Below are 23,786 nucleotides of genomic sequence, written 5' to 3' on the forward strand. Positions count from 1 at the left end.
GGCTATTAAGTCTCTTTGGGCAGCTAAATTAAAATGGATGAATGCCTTTCTCATCCATACAACACAGCTGTTTATTTCACACTTCCTGTTTTTATTTCAAAAAGAGTTGTTGTTCCTGCTGTTTGCAGATCAAATCTGGAGACTACAATGTGATCTCCTGTAGAATAACTAATCAACCACCCATGTTGTACCTGTACATCTGTTTGAGTTAACAAAAGCAGTTTTATCTGCCTTTTAAGGAATTAACAAAACCCAAACATTGTTGGAAGTAAGCAGTGGGTCCATTAGCGTTTCTAAAGAGAAAAGATTTGTTGGTCTTTGTATACCACAGACCATGCCTTTAAAAAAGCTAATCTCTTTAATAATTTACAGGTAAAGAATGATCCAATACATTCTTCCAGTACTTTTATGATGAGTTGCAGACTTTTTAATTGTTTTATGATGAAGATGGTAAAATCAATTGTGAACAAACTTTCATTCTTTCTGATTTTATTAACTTGAATGCTTGTCTTGATTATTGCCCCACAGGCACCCAAAGTGAACTCCTATCCCTGTCCTGTGTGCTATCGAGTCTATCCCATGCAGAAAAGGCTCACACAGCACTTAAAGACACACAGTGCTGAAAAGCCGCACATGTGTGATAAGGTTAGGACATTTCTTACTCTTGTGGATCACTGTACATGCAGATCTTTAACTTTATTAAAAGATAAAACTTTATTCTCATAACTTTCTCCCAAGTACAAGACAACGAGTCGCTATACCATCTAATGGACAAAAGGCAGTTCTGATATTTCATTTCTTTGACGTGGTAACTTGATTGCTAGTTGACTTTTCATTAAAGCTTTGCATTTTATTATTGGGACAGAAGTAAGCCATTCAACCTATTGGTCCTGTTCCATCATTGTGAGGTTGTGATTGATCTGCATTTTGTTTTCTGGTCTGGTCTCTAACCCTGAATATTTTTGTCTAAAAAAACCAATCAATCTTGTTTTAATTACCTGTCCACTGTGGATACAGAAAGTACAGCTATCTAACATCACTTGTGTTCAGGTTGATTTGAGAAAAGTACATCCTTGTTCTGCACTCCCTACCCACCAGTACCAAGGATGTGCAAACATATTTTCTGCCACCTGTTCTCATAATTTAATTGTTTGTTTGTTTGTTTGTTTGTTTTTCAGTGTGGGAAATCTTTTAAGAAGAGGTACACATTCAAAATGCATCTACTAACCCACATTCAGGCTCTTGGAAACAGCAGGTAGGTCTGACTTCTATAGTTGCATTGTAAAAGGTAATTTATGTACATTTGAGGAAAAATGGCTTCTATTCAGGAGTAGAGTCTGACATGGCTTGAGCTGTTGAGATGTAATGTTGTAATCTAATATATTTTATGTAGTTCCCAGTGAAATTTGCTTGTCTAAGTTGAGAGTTTTCACGTGATGCTAAGCCACTGGTGTGTAGTACAGCAAAGAATCATCCAGGACTTGCCCAATACCCAAAAATGAGATTTGCATGTTCATTGGGTTAGGGGTGGGAATACTACATTGCTTTTTGTTTTCTCCATCTAGACATAGGTAATAAAGCTAGTTGGAGCATATTCTCTGATCTCGATCAGTGGCCCTAGCCTACTCCTTCTCTACGCAGTGGGTGGTCTTAACTTTGGTCAATTCCTCCTGCTGTCCCGAACAGCCACTTCTTGCGGTTTCCTCTCAACTTCAAGAAATAGAGGGGAAAGTGCTGTGTGAGCAAAAGACAGCCAAAAATAAATAAGCAAAAGCAAACTAAATGAGCAAAGGGGAATAGCAAAAGTAGAGAAGAGCATTAGGGTTTATTATGGCAGTATATAGCTTGTAGGGAGCTATTGAAGCTTTAGAGCGCACTTTGACTTTGCCTCTAAAGTCTAGAAGCATGAGAGGGTGAGTCCGAATGTAAGAAGCATTAGGTGCTAAACATTTAAGGTCAGAATTATAAAGAAAGGTTTGAGTGAATTAAAAAGATAAATAGGAAACCATATTCATGAGCAAGAGGTGTCAGAAGAAATGAGATGAGGAAATTTTGAACATCTTCTGCTTAGGTAATAATGCCAGTGTGAGCTAATATTTCTGCCAGTAGATGGAGTGACTGCACTTCTTAAATTTTGTTCCCCGTGCTTCTGTATCATTGTTCTTGCTCATTGAAATGTGTACTTCATTTATTGGAATTCACTGTGGTTTACTGTTTACAAAATGGTTACTTAAGCAAATGTATACTCTTTGCTTTAAACCTGTTTGGATTGCTGAACTGACTGGGTAGACATCTTATCCTTCCTTGCTCATTTCTCTCTTGTTGAGCAAGAGGTGTTGTGGAGTGGGAACCAGCTGTAGAACCTAGCAGGGTCTGGGTCTGGAGATCCTGCAAAACATAACAGCAGGATCATATTTGTATTTAAATGTGTTTTCTGACTATCTGGTCAAATTGGCTGCCTGGCCAATGAGAAGGAAAGGATGCCATGGAATGAATCAGAAAAATGTTACATATACAGAAGGAGGCTATTCAGCCTGTCTTACCTGCTGTTGGAAGTCACACCTAAGTAACCTTGCAAATTGTTCCAGTAGATGGGAAGGAGGTGGGGAAGGTGGAAATAACCATGGAATGTGGAAAGAGCAGATAATGAGGTTCCAGGGAAAGTGATGTGGCGGGGGGAGGGAGGTTCAAAGCTTGCTTGAAGAGCCAGAGGGGGGCAGACCTGCTTGTGATCTGCAAGAAATGGTGGAAAAATGCTTCTCTTGTGGATCCACCAGCTTCATCTTCCCTTTTTCGCTTCCTGAACTGAAATAGTAGAGATGGCAACTAGACCTGAGTGAAAAGCTGGGAAAGATGTGGGTTAATGCTTTTACCATCTGCCCTAATATTGTATCTCACTCCAACCACAAGACATCCTCGAGATCCTCCTGCAGGGAAGCAGAAAGCTAGAACAACGAGGATGCAACCCTTGATCAGCCATGATTGTAAGGGGCCTCACTTCACGGTTATCAATTAACTGAGTCGCTTTGCCAATTTACTGCTGAATTGGAGACAGCTTTGCTCTGAACTCACCTGCTAAAATCTGAGTTGTCTCCCCCTGTTGGTTCCTTTATAGACTGAAGTTGATCTCATTGCTTGGCACCATTGTCTGAGACTTTTGTTTTAAATTAATTTGCTGTAAAGTATTGCAATGTTAATTAAGTACCAAATAATGTTTAACATTTGTTACTTTGCAAAAGGATTAAATTTATGAGAGTGAGAAACTGCACATTGAAATAATAGAAGTTTATGGCACAGAAGGAGGCTCTTTAGTACATTGTATCCTTTCTAATTTTAAAATGAACTATTTCACCTATTCTCACTCTTGGTCCATAGCCCTGTCGGTAACAATACTTCAAAGTATATGTTCAAATACATCTTAAATACAATGATAGTTTTTACCTCTGCCACCTCTTTTTTTCAGGTAGTGAGCTGTAGACTCTTACAACTTCCAGATTTAAAAACAAAACTCTCTACTTTGCTATAATCATTTATTTTAGATCTGTGTCCCTTGATTTTACACCTTTCTCCACGGGAAATAGGTCTTTCCTAGCTACTTCACTTTTGATTTTTGTAATTGAGATTCTCAATTCATGGAAATGCCTTCCTAAATCTCCTTCTCATAGTGATCAAATCCTTCCTTTAATTATGCTGACCAAATCTGTACAAGCTACTCCAGCTGTAGGCTACTAGTGCTTTAGGTAGTTCTTGAATAACGTCATTATTCTAGTACTCAGTGCCTTAGCTAATTAAGCACAGTATCCTACATGCTGCCTGAAGTACCTTTTAAATTAAATTGATTTTTCTGGATTTGCCAACAACAATGTCCCTCTGTTTGTACCATTTATTGTATATTTTCTAGCCTAATTTGAGCTTCCCAAATCCATTATCTTGTACTTCTCTAATCTGAATTCCATTTACCATTTTTCTGACTACCTGATCAGTAAATGGATGTCGTCTTGCACTCCAGACTGGGGCTGTCTCCTCCTTGTCAACCACACAAACATTTGCGTTATCCTTCACATGCACCTGAATAATGACACCAACATGTCAAGTCTGAAAGATGGAAATCTATTCATCAGTGAGTTTGTCTTTCAGAAGTTTTTTGTTTCAGCTATCGGAAAGAATGCAGCTCATACAACACTTAAGAACCTTGATATTATCCAGGACAAAGCCCACTTGATTGGCATTTGGTATTCCAACTGCATTGTCTTCATCATCTGAGCATATTGGCAGTATTGTATTCCATCCTAATTAAGTGCATTAACTGGCCAAAATGGCCAGCTCAGACCTGTACTGCCTAGAATGGCAAGGGCAGCAGATGCATGGGAATACCAACACCTGCATTTCTCTCCAAGCTACTCCCCATCCTGCCTAGGAACTATATTTCCTTTCCTTCAATATCACTGGGTCCAAGTCCTGGAGTTTTCTCCTGAACAGCATTGTTGGTATCCTTACACTTCAAATACTGCAATTTAATAAGGCAGCTCACCACTGCCTTCTCCAGGCAATCAGGGATGGGTACTAAATGTTGACCCAGCTAGCAATGCCTTGAAAGTACATTTTTTAAAAAAGTTCAGTCCAGTAGTAGTAGTCTGGTGAGACAATGATCTGTGCTGTCCTGTATTTAACTTTTATTTTGCTTTCTAGATTTAAATGTGAATTCTGTGACTATGTCTGTGAAAACAAGAAGCTCCTTCTTAACCACCAGCTATCGCATACTACAGATAAACCATTTAAATGTGATTTTTGCAAATATTCCACCATCAAAGAAGATTTTCTGGTTTCTCATGTTGCCATTAAACATACAGGTGAGATGTGAGGGATGGTTCCTCGGTTGCCTTTTAGATATTTGTCACCTTCAATCACAGAATTCCATTGAAGAGCTTTAAATGTTTCATTTTATTTTGTTTTTAAAAATGCTGCCATAGGTCACCTAAAATGTACTTTTTTTATCATGCAGGGGTAGTACACAGCTCTACTGGAGTTGTGTACATTTTATTCCATCATCCTCTAAGGCTTCTGCAGAATAAAATATAACATCTTCCATTGCAACATATTGGGAAATATAAACTGTAGTGTGGTTTGAAGGGAACTGCATGGTCTAAATGCTGTGTGTGAGACAGAGTGTGCTTACCTGATAAGATGTTGCTAGTATTTTATTTAAATCACACCGGCAAGAGCTACCAGTCTGAACAATATCCTATTTAGTGATATCTGAAATGTGTTAATATTATAATACAGTCCCCAACTGCTTTGTGTGTTTTTGCTTTGGACAATTCGTTGCCCAATCTATAAATAAGGCAAATTGCCACTGTAGTTTTAAAAAAGAAACTTTAATATTTTATGGCAAGTCTGTGTTTTGATAAATTGTTTTCCACTTAGAAATGATTAAGTCTATAAGATTATTGCAGCTCACAGATGTATGTATTTGCTAACTAGTTTAACTTGTCAATGTTGAGTAGTGCACACTAATATGAAAATTTAAATATACAGTGTTGCACCTTAACTGGTTGCTGATCAACCATTTTGGGAAAATTAAGGGAATTACTATGTGGGCACTGATTTTATAATTAACAATAACAGTTATGAAAAATAGTTCCACATTATTTAATTGTAAAAGATTTACCTGATATGAAAATGGAAAAATTGGTGACCGTAATGACAAATGATTAAAAATCTCACATGTTATCGAGAGCAAATATTTGAAGGACTGTTTTGATATGGTATAGCAGTAATGGAGGCCAGATGGAGTCAGAAGGTGATGTGAAGTTTTTCTATTTTGTATACAGATTGGCCAAAATGGTTGATTGTTATAAGATTAGCAATAAACTGTAAATTGTGCACTCGAACCCAAGTTTCTAAGATGAAGAGACCATGCCATAATAATCCTTTGAACCCTGTAGTTAACTGCTGTGTATAGCTTAATGGGATTTGCAGTTTAATAATATTAATGGAATTATAGTCTTATCAATGAGCCACATTCCTGAATAGTATTTTGACCAGTATATTTCTACCATTTGAAATAAAAGAGTTGGTTTAACAGCGTGAATAATTTTGTCTTTGGGAAAGAATTGCAACTATTAAATACATGATCTCATAGGTGAGAAGCCATTCTCCTGTGACCTCTGCCATTTCAATACCAAACACAAGAAGAACTTGCGACTGCATGTTCAGTGCCGTCATCAGGAGTATTATGAAGACTGGGCAAAGATCCATCCCGAAGAGCCACCACGCAGACGCCGGCCATTCTTCACTCTGCAGCAGATTGAAGAGTTAAAACAACAGCATGAGCAGATGCAGTCTACACAGGAAAGCGTGAGAGATACCATTGTGAGTGCATTGGTTTGGGATTGTTTCCAATAATGTCTTTGTGGAATTTTCTAGATTTTTGCTTCTCTTCTTTGCCTATGTTTTCTCTGCTATAACCCTGAACCCAGATTGAAAGGTTTGTTAAGAAGGCAATACAGTGTTTTGGCCTTTATTAATAGATGGATTGAGTTCCGGAACCAGGACGTTATGCTGCAGCTGTACAAAGTTCCGCTACGGCACACTTGGAGTATTGTGCACAGTTCTGGTCACCGCATTATAAGAAGGATGTGGAAGCTTTGGAAAAGATGCAGAGGAGATTTACTAGGATGTTGCCTGGTATGGAAGGAATGTCTTGCGAGGAAAGGCTGAGGGCCTTGAGGCTGTTCTCGTTAAAGAGGAGGAGGTCGAGAAGTGACTTAATAGGGACATACAAGATAATCAGAGGGTTAGATAGGGTGGGCAGGGAGAACTTTTTTCCAAGTATGGCAACGGCAAACATGAGGGGACACAACTTTTAAAGTGAGGGGAGATAGGTATAGACAGATGTCAGAGGTAGTTTCTTTACTCAGAGAGTAGTAAGGGTATGGAATGCTTTGCCTGCATCAGTAGTAGATTTGCCAACTTTAAGTGCATTTAAGTCGTCATTGGACAAGCATATGGACGTACGTGGAATAGTGTAGGTGGGATAGGCTTCAGATTAGTATGACAGGGTGGCGCAACATCGAGGGCCGAAGGGCCTGTACTGTGCTGTAATGTTCTATGTTCTATAATACAAGTGTAACATTACTTCCAGTCACCTAGTTCAAAACTATATGACCCATGCAAATTTTTCCAGAAGCCCCCATCTACTTAAAAACTTGAGTAGATTCACTTTGTCAATTCCTGCTGAAAAATAATCTTTATCGTATAATAAAGATGAAAGAAATTCTGTCCTCCCCTCCCATCTCAGACTTATGTATCATCATGGTTGCAACAACTCTTCCTTCACAATGGGCACCTCTGAAATCCTAAATATTTGTTTGGTTATGTTCACCCTCCCCAACCCCATAGGCAACAAAGGAGACAAAATATCTCCATCAGTGTTTCTGTGACTGCAGTTTACAAAAGAGTGCACCTTTCTTTAGGGAATAGTACAAAGATGTGTACACTTCCATCTTGAATTTGGTGGTAATATTTGCTTCCACATGTTTCTTTTTACTGTATGTTCACCAGTCTCTGAAGTAATTAAATTTAAACTTCCTACTTACTGTAATACTGTGTGTTAGCGGTGCCAGTTAGACTTTAGCAAATGTTGTGCATAGTTTACTGAGTTTAGTTTATATCAGTTAGAGTTTTGTTCAATAAGATATTCCTCCTTTACTCACTTGTTTAAAAAAAAATAATTGTCCTGGAGGTCACACATCTCATTTCCAGTTCTCCATTACTACTTTATACTCAAAGGGGTTACAGGCTTCTGGCAATCTACAATCCACCCATGTATAGGGGAAGAAAGTGCAAGACGCCTTGCAGAAACCCTTGCGTCATCTATGACTACGGGTGAGGTGTCTGATGACTGGAGGCTGCCTCATGTTTTACCCTTCTATAAGAAAGGCTATAAGGAGAAACTGAGGAACTATAGACCTGTGAGTCTGACTTAAGTTGTGGGTAATTTATTGGAGGTGATTATATAAGATGGTGGTTACCGATGTTTGGAGAGGCAATAATTGATTAGGGATAGCATGGCTTTGCGCAAAGAAAATCACTTCTCTTGAATTTGATTGAGTTTTTTTGAGGAAGTTACCAAAAAGATTAGAGCCGAGTAGTAGACGTTGTTTACTTGGACTTTAGTAAAGCCTTTGAGATTTGGGATAGTAGACTAATTAGTAAGGTTGGGTCACATGGGATTCAGAGTAAGCTTGTCAATTGGGTACATAATTGGCTTAAAGGCAGTGACAATGATAATGGAGGGTTGCTTTTCAGCCTGGAGACCTGTCTGATGGTATTCTACAAAGATCTGTTCTGGGTTCTCATTTATATGAACTATGTGGATGTGAATATAGGAGGCATGGTTAATAAGTTTGCAGATCAACAAAATTGGTGGCCAAGTAGAATGTTTTGTAAGATTACAAAGGCATCTTGATCAAATAGGTCAATGGACTGAGAAACAGTAGATGGAGTTCAATCTGGATAAATGTATTGCATTTGGGTACAACAAACAAGGGCAGGACTTATACAATTAATGGAAGGGTCTTGGATAGTGTTGTAGAAAAGAGAGATCTCCAGGTTCAGGTGGGTAATTATTTGAAGTTTGCATCATGTATAGACAGGATGGTTAAAAAGGCATTTGGCACACTTGCCTTCATTGCTCAGTCCTTTGAGTACGATTGGGAAGTCATGTTGAGGTTGTAAATGACATTGAGTACTTTGTCCAGTTCTGGTCACCCAGTTATAGGAGAGATATTAAGGTGAGATTTACCAGGATGTTGCCAGATATGGATAGTTTGAGTTGTAAAGAAAAAGCTGAGATTTTTTTCACTGGAGCGTAGGATGTTGAGAGGCAACCTAGTAGAAGTTTATAAAATAATGAGAGGTATAGATAGTTGTCTTTTCCCTTGAATGGGGTATTTCAAGATGAATGAGCACATTTTTGAAGATAAGAGGAGCTAGATGTAAAGAAGACATGGGGGGGGTGGGGGGAGGGGGCAAAGTGTTTAGAGTGGTTTGCATGTGAAATGTACTTCCTGAGGATGTGGTGGATATGGGTACAATTATAACATTTAAAAGACATTTGGATAGATACGTGAATAGGAGAAAGTGAGGACTGCAGAGGCTGAAGAGTCAGTTGAAAAAGGTGGTGCTGGAAAAGCACAAGAAGTTGGGCAGCATCTAAGGGCTTTTGCCCGTAACATCAATTTTCCTGCTCTTCGGTTGCTGCCTGACCTGTGCTTTTCCAGCACCACGCTAATCTTGACTCTGATCTCCAGCATCTGTAGTATCCACTTCTGCCTAGCATATAAGGAGCAGGAGAGTCAACGTTTTGGGCATAAGCCCTTCAGGAGGGGGAAGGGGGCTGAGAGAAATAGGGGTTGGGGGGTGAAGATATGTGGGAAGGTGATAGGTGGATGCAGGTGAGGGATAATTGTGTTAGGTCAGTGGGGAGGGTGGAGCAGATAGGTGGGAAGGAAGATGGACCAGGTCAAGAGAGCAGTGCCAAGTTGGAAGGTTGGCTCTAGGATGAAGTGGGAGAGGGGAGACTTTGAAATTAGTGAAGTCGATGTTGACGCCTTGTGGTTGAAGGGTCTCAAGGCAGAAGATAAAACATTCTTATTCCAGTTGGTGAGTGAATTTGATTTGGTGGCGAAGGAGGCCTGCGACTTGCATGTCCTTTGGAGAGTGGGAAGGGGAGTTGAAATGGTTAGCCATGGGCAGTGGGGTTGTTTTTGTGTGTGTGTGTGTGTGTGTGTGTGTGTGTGTGTGTGTCAGAGATGTTTCCTGAAACGCTCCACGAGTTGGCATCCTGTCTCTCTGATGTAGAGGACACCACATCAAGAGCAATGATCGCAGTAGATGAGGTGGATGGACGTACAGGAAAATCTCTTGCAGTAGATGAGGCATTCCGCAGAGACTATTCCCTGTTGGATCCATGCCCCCTACCAACCCACCCTCCACACCCAGCACTTTCCCTTGCCACTGCAGGTTGTGTAAAACCTGCGCCTACACCTCCCCCCTCACCTCTATCCCAGGCCCCAAAGGATCTTTTCATACCTGGCAGAGATTTTCTTGCACACATCCACCTACTTCATCTACTGTGTCCATTGCTTGTCCATTTATGACACGATGGATATTCCCACCTAGCTTTATGAAGATGATGATTTGGACGAGTCTAAAGTAAAAACTTGAATGTAATGTATTATAATGCCAGTTTATCTGCCTTGGTAGGAGGGTGAGATATGTAAAGTATTTCTTGAATGAATGGTAAAGATTAGAAAATGTAGATGTACAAAAGGTCCTGGGTGTCATCAATCATGGAAGACTGGCTTGTGGCTACAGCAAGCAATTGGGAAGGTTAATGGTAGGCTGGCCTTTGTTGCAAGAGAACTTGAATACAAGAACAGTGAAGTCTTCAATTGCACAGGACCTTGGTAAGACAGCACCTAGAGTATATTGCAGTTTTGGTCATCTTACCTTTAAAATTAAACTGTTGGCATAGAGGAGCAAAGGTTCACCAGACTTATTCCTACAAACCCAGGAACATCCTGTGAAGAAAGATTGGGCAAACTGGACTTGCATTCTCTAGAGTTTTGAATAAAGAGAGATGATACCTACAAAACACAAAGGAATAGTCAGGTTATTTGCAGGTAAGATATATCCCATGACTAGGAAGTCTGGGACCAGAGGACACATTCAAAACCATGGAGGAGCCACTTGGCTCCCCGATGTAAATTACTTTTTCTAACTCTGTGTTGTGAACCTTTGGAATTCCCTTCAGCAGAGAACTGTGGAACTCAGCCTTTGAGTATGTTCAAAGTAGAAATTAACAGATTTGTACATAACAATGACATTAAGATATGTAGGGTAAAAGACATTGAGGTGTTTGATTAGCCATGATTATTTTGGTTGAGGAGCAGGCTGAAAGGGCTGAATTATCTACTCTTGCTTGTGTTCCTTAACTTTGCTGGGTGTTGTCAGATGCCTGTTGTTTTCATTATTGTTAATGCTTTAAGTTTCTCAGTTGTCTTAGATTCCTCTCCATTCCATTTACTTTTCTATTTTGGCTTCTAACTAGCTTGTTGTTTCCTTTCACCGATTTAATGTCTTCTGAGCTATCTATAAATTTACATGTGAATGCTGTTGCAAATTCTTCATCTTTTCAGCTAACTTGTTACTCCTATAAGTTAATTTTTGAAGTCTTTTTTTTTGCCAGTCTGATGTGTAATAGTACATTGTTGAATAATTCTTAAATTTTCCACTTGATTCCTAATTCCACTTGTTTTTTTCTCACACAACAACTGGTGCCACATCATGATTTTAATCCTATGAACTGCATCTATGTTTGAATGACAAGGAAAGCTATCACTGTTCTAATGCAGTAACTGAGTAGATTGTAGTTTATGAAAGAAAGACAGAAAATGCGATTGAATTTCTGCATCAAATTCATTGCGTATTGTTTAAATCTAACCTTTATTTTTTTGACTTGATACATTGTGAGCACAATACAATAATTGTATGAAAGGCAGCATGACCCAGCAGATGACTGGGAAAAAAAGTGATATGGCACATACAGCATTATTCTTAAGACTGAATGTTATCTCTTGTCAACAGCCTGTCAGAGAGAAAAGTATAATCCTCAGCATCTATTTACATTGTAATGTCGAACTTGCCTAGCAATCTCTAGAAAAGATGCCTTTCAAATTCAAATTGTTGCTTTGTGGATTGACCTTGCGAGCTTGCATCTACTTTATGAAGCCAGTGCATTCCGAAATGGCACTTCCCTAATTTAATTTGTTTTGTTTTAATATCAAGGATTTCATCGGATAACTAAACTGATTATTCTTGGTCTTCATTTTTAAAACTAAATATTTCCTTTTCCTCTTCACCTCCCCTCTCCTTTTTTTTTGCACCCCATCTCCAGAGTCATGTCATGTTATGTCATGTTTTGATTGATTTGCAGTGATATTTTGTAATGATGTTTACTATTCACTGTTTTTCTTTTCAGTTACAAACCCATTAACAACAACAATTCATGGAAATAAATCTACTGCTCTCAAAAACATGCAAACTAAGAACAGAAGTACACCATTTGGTCCCTCTAGCCTACTCAACCGATAAATAGATCAAGCTCTGTTTTGAATAGCACATTCCCACTTACCACCGACAATCTTAGGTCCTTGCTTGGCAAAGGAATCTGTCTGCCTTAGCCTTCATAATATTAAATGTCTTGCTTCCACTGCCTTCAGTAAAATGGGAATTTGGGAATGTCCCAATAGCCTATCGTTATACAAACTATTTTTTTCTTCTACTCTTCCTCTGTATGTCAATGGTAGAATCCATTCTAAAATAAGTGGTTTTATGAAGAAATTGGTCTTTTTTCACAAATAACATCTGTTTAGTTTCCACAAATAGTGAAATATTCATCTGGCAATTTACTGTGAACTTTGGGGTCAAAGTAAATCAATGTTACGGTTAAATCGTATGCAAAATTGCTCGTGCTTGAATATCACATGTGAGCCAATCATCTCTACCTCTTCCAAATCTCCAGACTCTCTCATTCCAAGAAACCTAAGCAGTTGGTGATTAGATTCAGTTCCCTTGCTGTAAATGATTTTTCCTCCAGTGAACTTTCCGTAATCTGTCTAAAATTCTGCATGTTTATATTGTTAGATACCCCTGACCTACCAGACTGTTCCAACATCGATGGTCAACCAAGATTCTTTGGGAACTGCTACAATCATTTATGAGCAGGGTATGTGACTTCATGTTGCACTTTTTTTAAACTATAGAAACTAATCTGTTTTTATTTTCTTACTGTGATCCTTCCAATATAACCAACTGTTCCTAAAATATACATAGAATTTGGATTTATGTAACTTCCTTCATAGCAAAATGTGACAAGAAGTTTCTCTGCCATGCAACCTAACAAAAATTGTCACCAAGTCAAAGAAGAAAATGGGTTTTAAGGAAGGCCTGAAAGAGAAGAGACTTAAGTAGGGAGTGAATCTCAGAACTTCAGGCCATGATGACTGAAAACATATCTATGAATAGTAGAATGAAGGATGGTGCTGATGAGGATTTGGGTTTTTCATAGGGTTGGGGTATAGAAGACTAAAGCTGGACGAATATTGAATTCTTAAGTATATAGAGATGGAAAGGGGTGAGGTTATTGATGCCTTCAGATCCAAAGATGAGAATTTTAATCTGCAGATGTTGGTGATCCAGTGGTGAGACTGCATCACTGAGACAAGTCTGAGGATGTTCAATGCAAGTTAGAAAAATAATATCATGTGTTTTGCATGAGGTCCAGTTAATGGAGGGTATAAATGGCAGGCTGACCAGGAGAGTAAATTCTCAAAAACAAAAACAAAATTCCACAAGCAGACAGCAACTTGATGCGTAAATACATTTGTTAAGCCTTCACTTTTGCAAATTGCTGTCTACCTCTGATCTGATGTTGGAAATCTCAACCAGTTAAAAAACTAGGAATTAACCACAGTTAGCAGTCGTAATTCTTGATCCTTCTGAATCTACATGAACATCCATTGTCATATCACATGGCACAAAAAGTCAGTTCTGCAATGACTAGCATTCTTCAACGTGAATTGGCTATAAAGCGATTGAAGAATTTAGACGATTATTTTTGGAACGTGAACTTTTCTTATCTGCATTGGCTGTAATGTGATTCTGGTCCCATTTGGTTTAAATTGTGCTGCTGTTACATAATTTTCTTACAATATGGGACCACACAGAAAGGAAACTATTGCATTATATCAGAATAGACTGTAGGTTTCAGCCTCTATTCCAACATCTGATAAACATCTAATCTCACTCTTTCCATTTGGGGGGATAAAAGATGTATTGAGAATGTTTTCAGTATGATGAGTAAACGTGCAATCTTCTGCTCACAGGTACAAGCGAAGCTTCTGAGATCACTGCACAAAGTGCCCTAGATCTTCTGCTGAATATGAGTACACCAAGAGAACTGGTTACAAACTCATTACAGGTGCGGCACTTTGAAATAAGCTTCAAACTTACAACAAAATCTGTATCTTGGAGAAGCTGTGCTGTACATCTCTATGACTCTATAAGTGCATATTTTCCCCAGTTGAGTTACTGAGTGACTATGCAGTCATTCATATTAAATAATAACTGGGTGGGCTGTAGGAAAAGCACCTAAAGGAGTTTTATTGGCATGCCTCTCAGCTGAAAATTTGCCCATCGCGAACAGTGTAACATTCTGCAGAGATTTGTTATATATGGTATATAATGTGGTGTGACATGTTATGGGTGTTTTTCCTTGGCACTTTCCAGCTGCTTTTACTTCAGTCTATGCAAATTTTTTTCTTTTAGGGTGTTTTGTTTTTGTTCTTGCATATTCTTTACAACTTGAACTGATCTACATTTCCAGTTGCGTGGTCTCTGGATAATACGATCCTATCCTGACAATCAGAGTTGTTAACCTTATCGGAGAAGTTAGAAATTTATGTACAAGTATGAAGATTCTAGAAATGTCTATGAGGCTACAGAGAATTGTCACAATAGAAGGACAGAGCAGCACGTGCTCAAAGCTTCAAGGATCTGCTTGGTTGGAAATTGAAGGCCTACTCTGACTACTCTTTGGCTGCACTGTGTCTAATTTACAGTGCAATTTCTTAATTTGAAATTAACCTTTATCTACTTCATTGCCAACCTGTTATTCATGGAAAATCTAATTCTGGAATACTGACAGTTCCTATGTTCTGTCGATAATAAGTTAGGCCAAATACCAGGTATATCAGGAACGGTCAGATTTGAGCCCTCTTTGTAAAGAATGTGTGTTCCTAGTGTAAATATTTTTTTCCACAATGAGATCTCTACAACGTTCTGTAAAATAACTTCAGCAGAGTGTGGGGACTATCTTTATAATGAATATCCAGAGACCACCCGTATGTTATAGTATGTTATCGCTTGCTGTTTGCATTTAAATAGAAAAGAAACATGATTAATATTGGATCCAAAGTATTGGACTGCTGAACAGAGGCACTTGCGAAAGGATAAAACATGAGGCAAAATTTGAGTAGAGATTGTGGTAATTTTTGGCTGTCACATGTTTGTTGTGCCCTACTCAGGTGGCTGTCCTGAAATCAGATAGTACAGCCCAAGATCAGACCTCTCCGGAATCTCAAAACCGTGAGGAAGAGCAATTGACCATGTCACCCCAACACAAAATTGTCACATTGCACGTGGGCGAACATGGTGAGACCGTGGTCCAGGAAATGTACGAAACTGCAACCCTAGAGAACTCTGGAATTCCACAGGTTACCATCAACCCCTACACCAATGGGACAGAATACAATATTGTCACACCAGGAAGTGAGGAAATGCAACATGCTACCACAGTTTACAGGTAACATAAGAGTAAACAGTGCTAATCTCCTGACCTTTTTTTCTAACAGTAACTATTGTTTTATGGAGCTAGAGCTTTAAGTGCTCTTGATACTTTTTAAAATCACTTTCTCAGCTTACTGTGCCACGTTTAGCATTCTTTGGATATCTTTGCAAGTCTCTCAACATTTGCACCCCATGTACAATTTCCTTTAGTTTGTCTTGCCTCCCTATTTTCTTCTGACCAAACATACCACATTTCACTGTTCTGCAATAAATTTGATCTGCCACAAATTTGTCAATTATACCAACCTGTTTCTGTCCTTCTGTAATCTGTCATGATTCTCCTCAAAGTTCCTAGTGCTTCCCTGTTTTGTCATCTGCAGATTTTAAAATGATGCCCTGCACACCAAATCCTTAATATAGATCAAGTGAGGTGATGGTCTTAATAGAGACTCTTGGGTCCCCTGCTATAAAACATCCCCCACTCTGAAATACAGTTGTTCACTCTGTTCCTTAATACTCAACCAACTTTGTGTCCATGCTCTCTCATTCTGTGGACTTCAACTTTGCTTCAAGTCCATTCAGTGGTACTTTTGGAAGTCCATATGTACCACATCTTCTGTACTCACCTACTCCACTTCATTACCTCATTAAAAAGTTGAACCAATTTAGCTGAAATAGGTAGTCACCAGTACAAGATACTGGACTGAACCATCTTGAATAGTTCACTTTAGAATTATTTATTTCCCGTCTTTAATCTCAGAGTCAGGGGTTGCTGAGTTTGGACAAGGATGAGGAGGATTTATTTTCTGAGGTAGTGAATTTGTGGAATTCTTTACTGCAGAAGGCTGCTAGGGCTGAATCATTAAGTATATTCAATGCTGAGATGAACAAACTTTTAATTAATGAGGTAATCAAAGGAAATGGAAAAGATTAGGGAAGTTAAAGATTATCAGATCAGCCATGATCTCATTGAATGGTGTAACAGACTCAATGAACTGACTGAACTGCTTCTGCTCCAATTTCTAATGGTTTTATGGTCAAAGCTTCCATGCCAACATGTTTTGTGTTACTGAGTTGTGAGAAGATTTGTAGCTCAGGTTGAGCTTCTGGATGTAGGTTTGCTCGCTGAGCTGGAAGATTCGTTTTCAGACGTTTCCTCACCATCCTCGGTAACATCATCAGTGAGCCTCCAGATAAAGCACTGGTGGTATGGCCCATTTCCTATTCATGTGTTTAGATTTCCTTGGATTGATAGTGTCATTTCCTGTGGTGATGCCATTTCCTGTTCTTTTTCTGAGGTGGTGGTAAATGGGATCCAAGTCGGTGTGTGTTGATAAAGTTTCAGTTGAAATGCCATGCTTCTAGGAATTCTTGTGTGTCTCTGTTTGGCTTGTCCTAGGGTGAATGTGTTGTCCCAGTCAAAGTGGTGTCCTTCCTCATCTGTATGTAAGGATACTAGTGAGAGTGGGTCATGTCCTTTTGTAGCTAGTTGATGTTCATGTATCCTGGGGACTAGTTGGTTAATGGACTCTTCAAGTCTACTCCGAGTTTTCTTTCTTTGAATGTTGCCATTTCACTATAATTATCATTTATTGTTGTTGCATTTTCAATTGTTAACTAAATAACTGAGCTTCCAAATCCAACCAGGAGCTCAGAAACATTGCTTGAATGACAAGTGTATCTTTTATTTTTCATTACTTGCACTATATGTGTGCATGGCTACGTGGGGATCCTGTAGTAAAATTTTGACATTTTTTGTATATATATTACACAGAACAACCTCGATTATCCGAACAAGACCTCAAGATCCCGTAAAAACATTATCCACTTTTCCGAACAGCCGTTATCCGAACTCTGTTATCTGAACGATGTAGTCCCTGCCCGTCTGTATACAGAACAATCTCAATTATCTGAACGTCAATTACGAATTTCGGATTACCCGAACAAGATCTCAAAGTCCTGTAAAAATGTTAGCCATTATTTGAACAATCAGTTATCCAAACAAAATACTCCTCACCCATGCCATTCGGATAATCAAGGTTCTGTATATATTTTAAATTTTGGATGTAGGTTTGCTCGCTGAGCTGGAAGGTTCATTTCCAGAAGTTTTGTTACCCTACTAGGTAACTTCTTCAGTGGGCCTCAGGTGAAGCAATGCTGAAAATTCCTGCTTTCTATTTATGTTTTGGTTTCTTTTGGGTTGGTGATGACATTTCCTGTGGTGATGTTATTTCCTGTGGCGAAGTCCCTACCTGTTCCTTTTCTCAGGGTGTGGTAGATGGTGTCTAGCTTGATGTGTTTGCTGATGGCATTCCAACCGGAATGCTATGCTTCTAGGCATTCTCGTGCATGTCTTTGTTTGGCTTGTCCTAGGATGGATGTGTTGTCCTAGTCGAAGTGATGTCCTTCCTCATCTGTATGTGAGGGTACTAGTGAGAGAGGGTAATGTCTTTTTGTGGCTAGTTGGTGTTCATGTATCCTGGTGGCTAGTTTTCTGCCTGTTTGTCCAATGTAGTATTTGTTACAGTCCTTGCACGGTATTTTTTTTCACAACAGGAAATGACATCACCAACCCAAAAAAACCCAAACATATAAGTAGAAAGCAGGAATTTTCAGCATTGCTTTGCTTGAGGCCCACTGAAGATGTTACCTAGTAGGGTAACGAAACATCTGGAAATGAATCTTCCAGCTCAGTGAGCAAACCTACATCCAAAACCTCAACCTGAGCTACAAATCTTCTCATATATATTTTATATTTTAAATGTTATGGATCAAATAATAAGCAATTGCTCGAATCTGCCAATTATTTTCTTCTCATCACAGTAAATACTGCATTAAAAGTTGGGTAGTGTAAAATACCAAATCTCAACAGTTGCCCTGAATATGATAGTCGTGGCATTTGCTGCACACAATAGTGTAAACCTGTTTATTTGCTTATGTTTACCTCTGTTTTGCTTCCCCTAGTGGCTCTGATGGCAATGGGGATGTTGCTCACACTGTGGTAGTCAGTGGCGATGAGTTAAAACAGCACCATGGTCACTTCATAATGACAACCAATGTGCAGGGGAATCAGTTTCAACAGATTGAGGTATGTGATCTAGCATTCTCTATTCCATTTAGTTTTCTCAACACTGTCTTAAAGTTTGTCACCAAGTAATTGTAGCAGGGCAATGTTACTACACTACAAATCCAGAAAATGTTTTGAGAATATGAATTTAGTTAAATTAAAAATAAGCTAGAAATAAATTGATATCAGTAAAATTTAACTTGAAGCTATTGAATTTCATTCAAAAAATTAGCTATTTCATTAATGTCCTCTAAGAGAAAGAATGCTGCTGTCTGTCTCATTCAGGCTACAAATGCGCTTGAATTTTCGAAGTGTAACAAGCATTTAGTTATGTTAAATCTCCACAAATAATGTCACCTGAATTGCAGTGGTTCAAGAAAAATTCCCACCATTTTAGCAGTGCCACATCCCCAGTATGAAGCTTTGAAAATGCCACGAAAGGCATGTTACACTCACTGTTATCCAACCTCCCTTTCAACCTTTAGATACCTTCATCTACAAGAGTAAATGTTATCAATAGCAAAGGATCACAATCAGTTCCCCAATATTGACATGCCAATTATGTTTGTCTCTAATTTACCCTGTCAATGAGTGCACATTAAGCCCACAGTTGCTAAAATCAGCTTTTAATTTAGGTGCAGAATACTGAAGTTCTTCGTATTAAGGTAAAATCATCTTTTCTCTGTATTTGACGGAATGAACAAAAATCATGCATCCACCACATTCCTTGTATTCCAATCTTTAAAAATATTGTACAAAAAACTCAACTTACTCACATCTGAAACCCAAATAGTCTGTACACGGAAGTCACAAGATACAACTGAGCAATGTAAAAACAAATAGTGTAGAGCAAGAAATTAGTCATTTCTCACTAGTTTCTCCAAGAAGAGCTAACATTTATAAGCAACTGCCAGTCTAAGGAAACTTCCTTCCCCAACAGAAATTAACTATTCACTTAGCTCAAAGGTTCCTCCTTGGTCCCGATGGGCTGCACTTTTGTGCACCTGAAAGACAGAACAGGATGAAAATGGTTCTGTGTTCTCAACAGGCAGTTTTTCTTTTGAGATAGGCACTTTCACCATTGGAAAGGGGCTCATGGGAGTTTCCTCCATTTTTGAGCTAATGTTATAACATTTTGTCAGTAAAAAAACAACATATCTTTTAACTTAGCATGAGCAGCTCCATCAGAGATATCCGTTACTACCCTTTCCATACAAACATTGTGTCACCAAGGGACAAATTATTCCATCATGATAAAATGTTGATTTAAAGGATGCATAACACTGTTCAGAGGGACAATAATTAACAAAATTCTATATTTTATCCCTGTTACAGTCAGTGATGTGCCATGCGTTGTCATCAATGGACTCTGGCAGAGTGCAATGTTACTACTTATGTGCTCTGTAATTGCAAAAGTTTTTACTTTGAAGTTTGAAAGAGAACTCCATGCAACTTTGCTGCAAATCTGGATCGGGTTAAACCATCTTTGATCCCTTTTGCTCTACACCTGCCTGCAATCATTAAAAAGGCCTGTGCATTCTCTGTTGAGAAATCGATTTTTGTAGTTCAAGTTCAAATCTCCAATATTATCATGAAGCTAAGGTTACTTGGCTAATGAGTAGCTCTAGTGTGATGATCCTGGGCAAATAACCAACTCCAACCTGTTGTTTCGGGAAAATATGAAGATAACCTATTAAATGCGACCGAACTTGAAGGGAGTATTTTATTTGTATCTTGTTTAGAAAAATAATTCTGGACATGTTCATCAAAACATCAGTTTTATTTTGTGACAGCAGAGTCCTGTGGCATTGGGATATGTTGTTCTGGTGGTTCACCCTTGCAGACATGCTGCTTGTATCTTGGGGCAAGTTTGTTATATCAAGGCTTCAGACGAGCCTGGGAGGTAATCCAGAACCACCCACCCTGTCCCCCTTTTGAGAGAAAAGTTAAAGGTTTGCATTTTGTTTTTCAAATTCCCAGTTTAATGGCGACATCACAGCTCCACAAGTCGATTCAAACCTGCAGTCATCGTCAATGAAGAAGTTTTCCTGTAAGATATGTACTGCCTCATTCCATGGCCGAGCAGAGATGGAGAGTCATAAGAGAGCACATGCAGGGGAGCAGGGCTTCAAGTGTCTTGATTGTAATTTTGCAGCCAGTACCTGGCCAGAAGTCAGAGTAAGTATTATTTTCCAATTCCTTCTTTCCAGATCACTTTCAGTTGCCAGGTATCAAGGTTCAATCCATTCAACAGTCAGCTGAAAACTGATCAGCACTTAGCTACTTTTGCTTTCTTTTTGATTTGCAAGTTCCTCAGATTTTCACTAGTTCAAATTTTGACCCCTTTCAATGTCATGTGAACTTTAGAATTGTGCCTTAGCATGTTCAGCATGTCCCTCACTGTAAATGTCTTCTCTTTGAATTAGTTGGTCTTCATGAGGTATAATGTTAATACTGTGTACTAGTGCACCAATGCATGCAACAAGATGTAAGGCAGACCCTGTGTTTTTCACACACACTTATTATCTTTTGCTCCCTCCAGTTAACACCCATTCTACACATTTTGTGACCTTGGAATGTTCTGAGCAAGGCTTAACAAAAGTACTGTATCTTCTTGGGTAACTTGGGGTGTGCTTCTATAATAGCATTAACTGATTTTATTCTGATCATGTTCTTTGCTAATGTGGAAATCTGTCTTGCCTTCAGAGTCATATGCTTCAACATTCTAACTTGCGACCTCACAAGTGTAACCAGTGTAGTTTTGCATCTAAGAACAAGAAAGATCTTCGGCGGCACCTACTGACACACACAAATGAGAAGCCTTTTTCTTGTGATATTTGTGGACAGAGGTAAATCTTTCTTCCATTGGCCTTTCAATTTGCTTATGCTGAAACCTTTCTCCCTTCCTTCCCTCTCTTGCTTTCCCAGTCTATAGTGACCAGGGATCAAAGAATGTGTGTATCTGCCTCAAACTTGTGCCTGATTTATAATTTTTAGTCGAAACTCTAGTGAAGGTAAGCAGCTTTTATATCAACATGCACTTTGCTCAGCTTTTTGGAAAAATGGCGGGCTTTTTTGAAAAGCTGTTGCATTGCTATCATTTGTTGTCCAAAATTCAAAAAGCCTAAATATTGGGTGTTATGTTAAGCAGTGTGGCTAGGTTGTATTGAGAACAGAGGTTGACTTGTTGGTTTACAAGACTAAGGCATATTTAACATATTGTACCACATACATTCAAGCTATATAGGCATTACAGTTTGGAACCTGGCTGTATTTGTGATCATTCTCCACATCTGTAGTTGTTCTAGTCCAAGATTACGGGCGGCACAGTGGTTAGCACTGCTGCCTCACAGCGCCAGAGACCTGGGTTCAATTCCCGCCTCAGGCAACTCTGTGTGGAGTTTGCACATTTTCCCCATGTCTGCATGGGTTTTCTCGGGTGCTCCGGTTTCCTCCCACAATCCGAAAATGTGCAGATGAGGTGAAATTGGCCGTGCTAAATTGTCCCTAATGTTAGGTGAAGGGGAATGGGTCTGGGTGGGTTGCTGTTCGAAGGGTCGGTGTGGACCTGTTGGGCCGAAGAGCCTATTTTCACGCTGCAGGGTATCTAAGTAATCTAATCTAAGATTGTTTTGTTTTCAAAATGCTTTATTTGCCTTTCCTTTAACTGTTAATCCCCGTTTACTCATTCTAGCTTCAGTCAATACCTATTGCAGTCCATTGTACAGTGTTACTGTTTTTAAGACATTTTTCATTCTCTTTAAGAGAATGAACATTTGAATGGGCTAAATGGCCTGTTTCTATGTTGTAAGTTCTGTAATCTTTTTCTCCCAGATTTCTGTCACTTCTGTTTGACTTGAAACTTTTGTCCTCACCGCTTCATAATTTTAAATGATTAAAATATAAAATGATTTAATTTCCATGTGTTCTAATGTACCTGGATAAGTGTTTTTTTTTCTTTTTGGTATTTCTTCGTACAGAGTAGCATGCTAGTGAATGTGATGTTTACTTTTATTGTTTTAACGGCTTTTCTATAATGTGGAGCCCAAGCTGCACAGTACTCAGATTGTGATCTTGCTAGTGTGTTCTACAAATTCACTGTAACATTTACCTCCTTGAGTCTCCTACCATAACATCAACTATCTCATTATTTACGGTATTACTTGCATTTCTGTTGCAACAACTTCATGTATCCTGCTGTCTCTCTACTCCAATTTAGATCTTTTTCACTACATCTTTTTACAATATTACTTGAAATCCTCCACATTCTGTACCTGCACTGTACTCACTGGAGTTTAGTAGGAGAAAATGAGGACTGCAGATGCTGGAGATCAGAGTCGAGAGAGCACAGCAGATCAGGCAGCATCCAAGGTGCAGGAGAATCAACACTTTGGGCATAAGCTGCTCATCTGGAGTGAGGCTTGTGGGCCGGGGGCTGAGAGATAAATGGGAAGGGATGAGGCTGGGGTTGGGGGGGGGGGGGGGGTGGAGAGGAGAGAAGATAGCTGGGAATGTAATAGGTAGATGAAGGTGCGGGTGAAATTGATGGGTCGGAGAGGAGGGTGGGGTTGGGAGAGAAGATGGACAATGCCAAGTTGGAAGCTTGGGACTGGGATAAGGGTGGGGAAATGAGGAAACTGGTGAAATCTGCATTGATTCCATGTGATTGCAGGATCCCAAGGTGGAAGATGAGGCATTCTTCCTCCAGGCATTAGGTGGTTAGGGTTTGGTGATGGAGGAGGCCCAGGACTTGCATGTCCTTGGTGGAGTGGGCGGGGGAGTTGAAGTGTTCAGCCACGGGCGGTGGGGTTGCTTGGTGCGGATGTCCCAGAGATGTTCTCTGAAACGTTCTGCAAGTTGGCGTCTTGTCTCCCCGATGTAGAGGAGACCATATAGGGTGCAACGGATACAGTAGATGACTTGTGGAAGTACAGGTAAATTTTTGTTAGATATGGAAGGATCCTTTGGGGCTTTGGATGGAGGTGAGGGGGGAGGTGTGGGTGCAGGCTTTGCACTTCTTGCAGTGGCAGGGGAAGATGCAGGGAGTGCGGGGTGGGCTGGTGGTGGAGTTTTGACAAGCGAGTTGCAGAGGGAATGGTCTCTACGAAACACTGGTATGGGTGATGGGGTCTGTTTGCAGGTGGTGGAGGATGATGTAATGTATTCGGTGGTTGGTGGGGTAGAAGGTGAGGAACAGGGGGGGGTTCTGTCCTTGGAAGGATAAGGGCGGTATCTCATTGAAACTCTCAGAATACTGAGAGACCCCGATAGAGTGCATGTGGAGAAAATGTTTCCGCTAGCAGGA

The 23,786-nt window shown here is 39.4% G+C and overlaps 1 protein-coding gene across 5 annotated transcripts in view; it reads left to right on the forward strand.

The window, feature by feature from the left end:
* The window catches only part of znf335 (zinc finger protein 335), a 73,090-nt gene that overhangs the window by 30,026 nt on the left and 19,278 nt on the right, over window positions 1-23,786 (forward strand). For all 5 annotated transcript variants that reach the window (XM_072556942.1, XM_072556941.1, XM_072556943.1 and 2 more), the window contains 10 exons: window positions 529-645; window positions 1,179-1,255; window positions 4,690-4,850; window positions 6,143-6,372; window positions 12,712-12,793; window positions 13,953-14,047; window positions 15,153-15,430; window positions 18,379-18,502; window positions 20,462-20,659; window positions 21,188-21,330. In XM_072556942.1, coding sequence (XP_072413043.1) covers window positions 529-645; window positions 1,179-1,255; window positions 4,690-4,850; window positions 6,143-6,372; window positions 12,712-12,793; window positions 13,953-14,047; window positions 15,153-15,430; window positions 18,379-18,502; window positions 20,462-20,659; window positions 21,188-21,330 — 1,505 coding nt within the window. The remainder of the gene's footprint in view (window positions 1-528; window positions 646-1,178; window positions 1,256-4,689; window positions 4,851-6,142; window positions 6,373-12,711; window positions 12,794-13,952; window positions 14,048-15,152; window positions 15,431-18,378; window positions 18,503-20,461; window positions 20,660-21,187; window positions 21,331-23,786) is intronic.

This window comes from Chiloscyllium punctatum, chromosome 37, assembly GCF_047496795.1.
Source record: "Chiloscyllium punctatum isolate Juve2018m chromosome 37, sChiPun1.3, whole genome shotgun sequence".
NCBI classification, from domain to species: domain Eukaryota; kingdom Metazoa; phylum Chordata; class Chondrichthyes; order Orectolobiformes; family Hemiscylliidae; genus Chiloscyllium; species Chiloscyllium punctatum.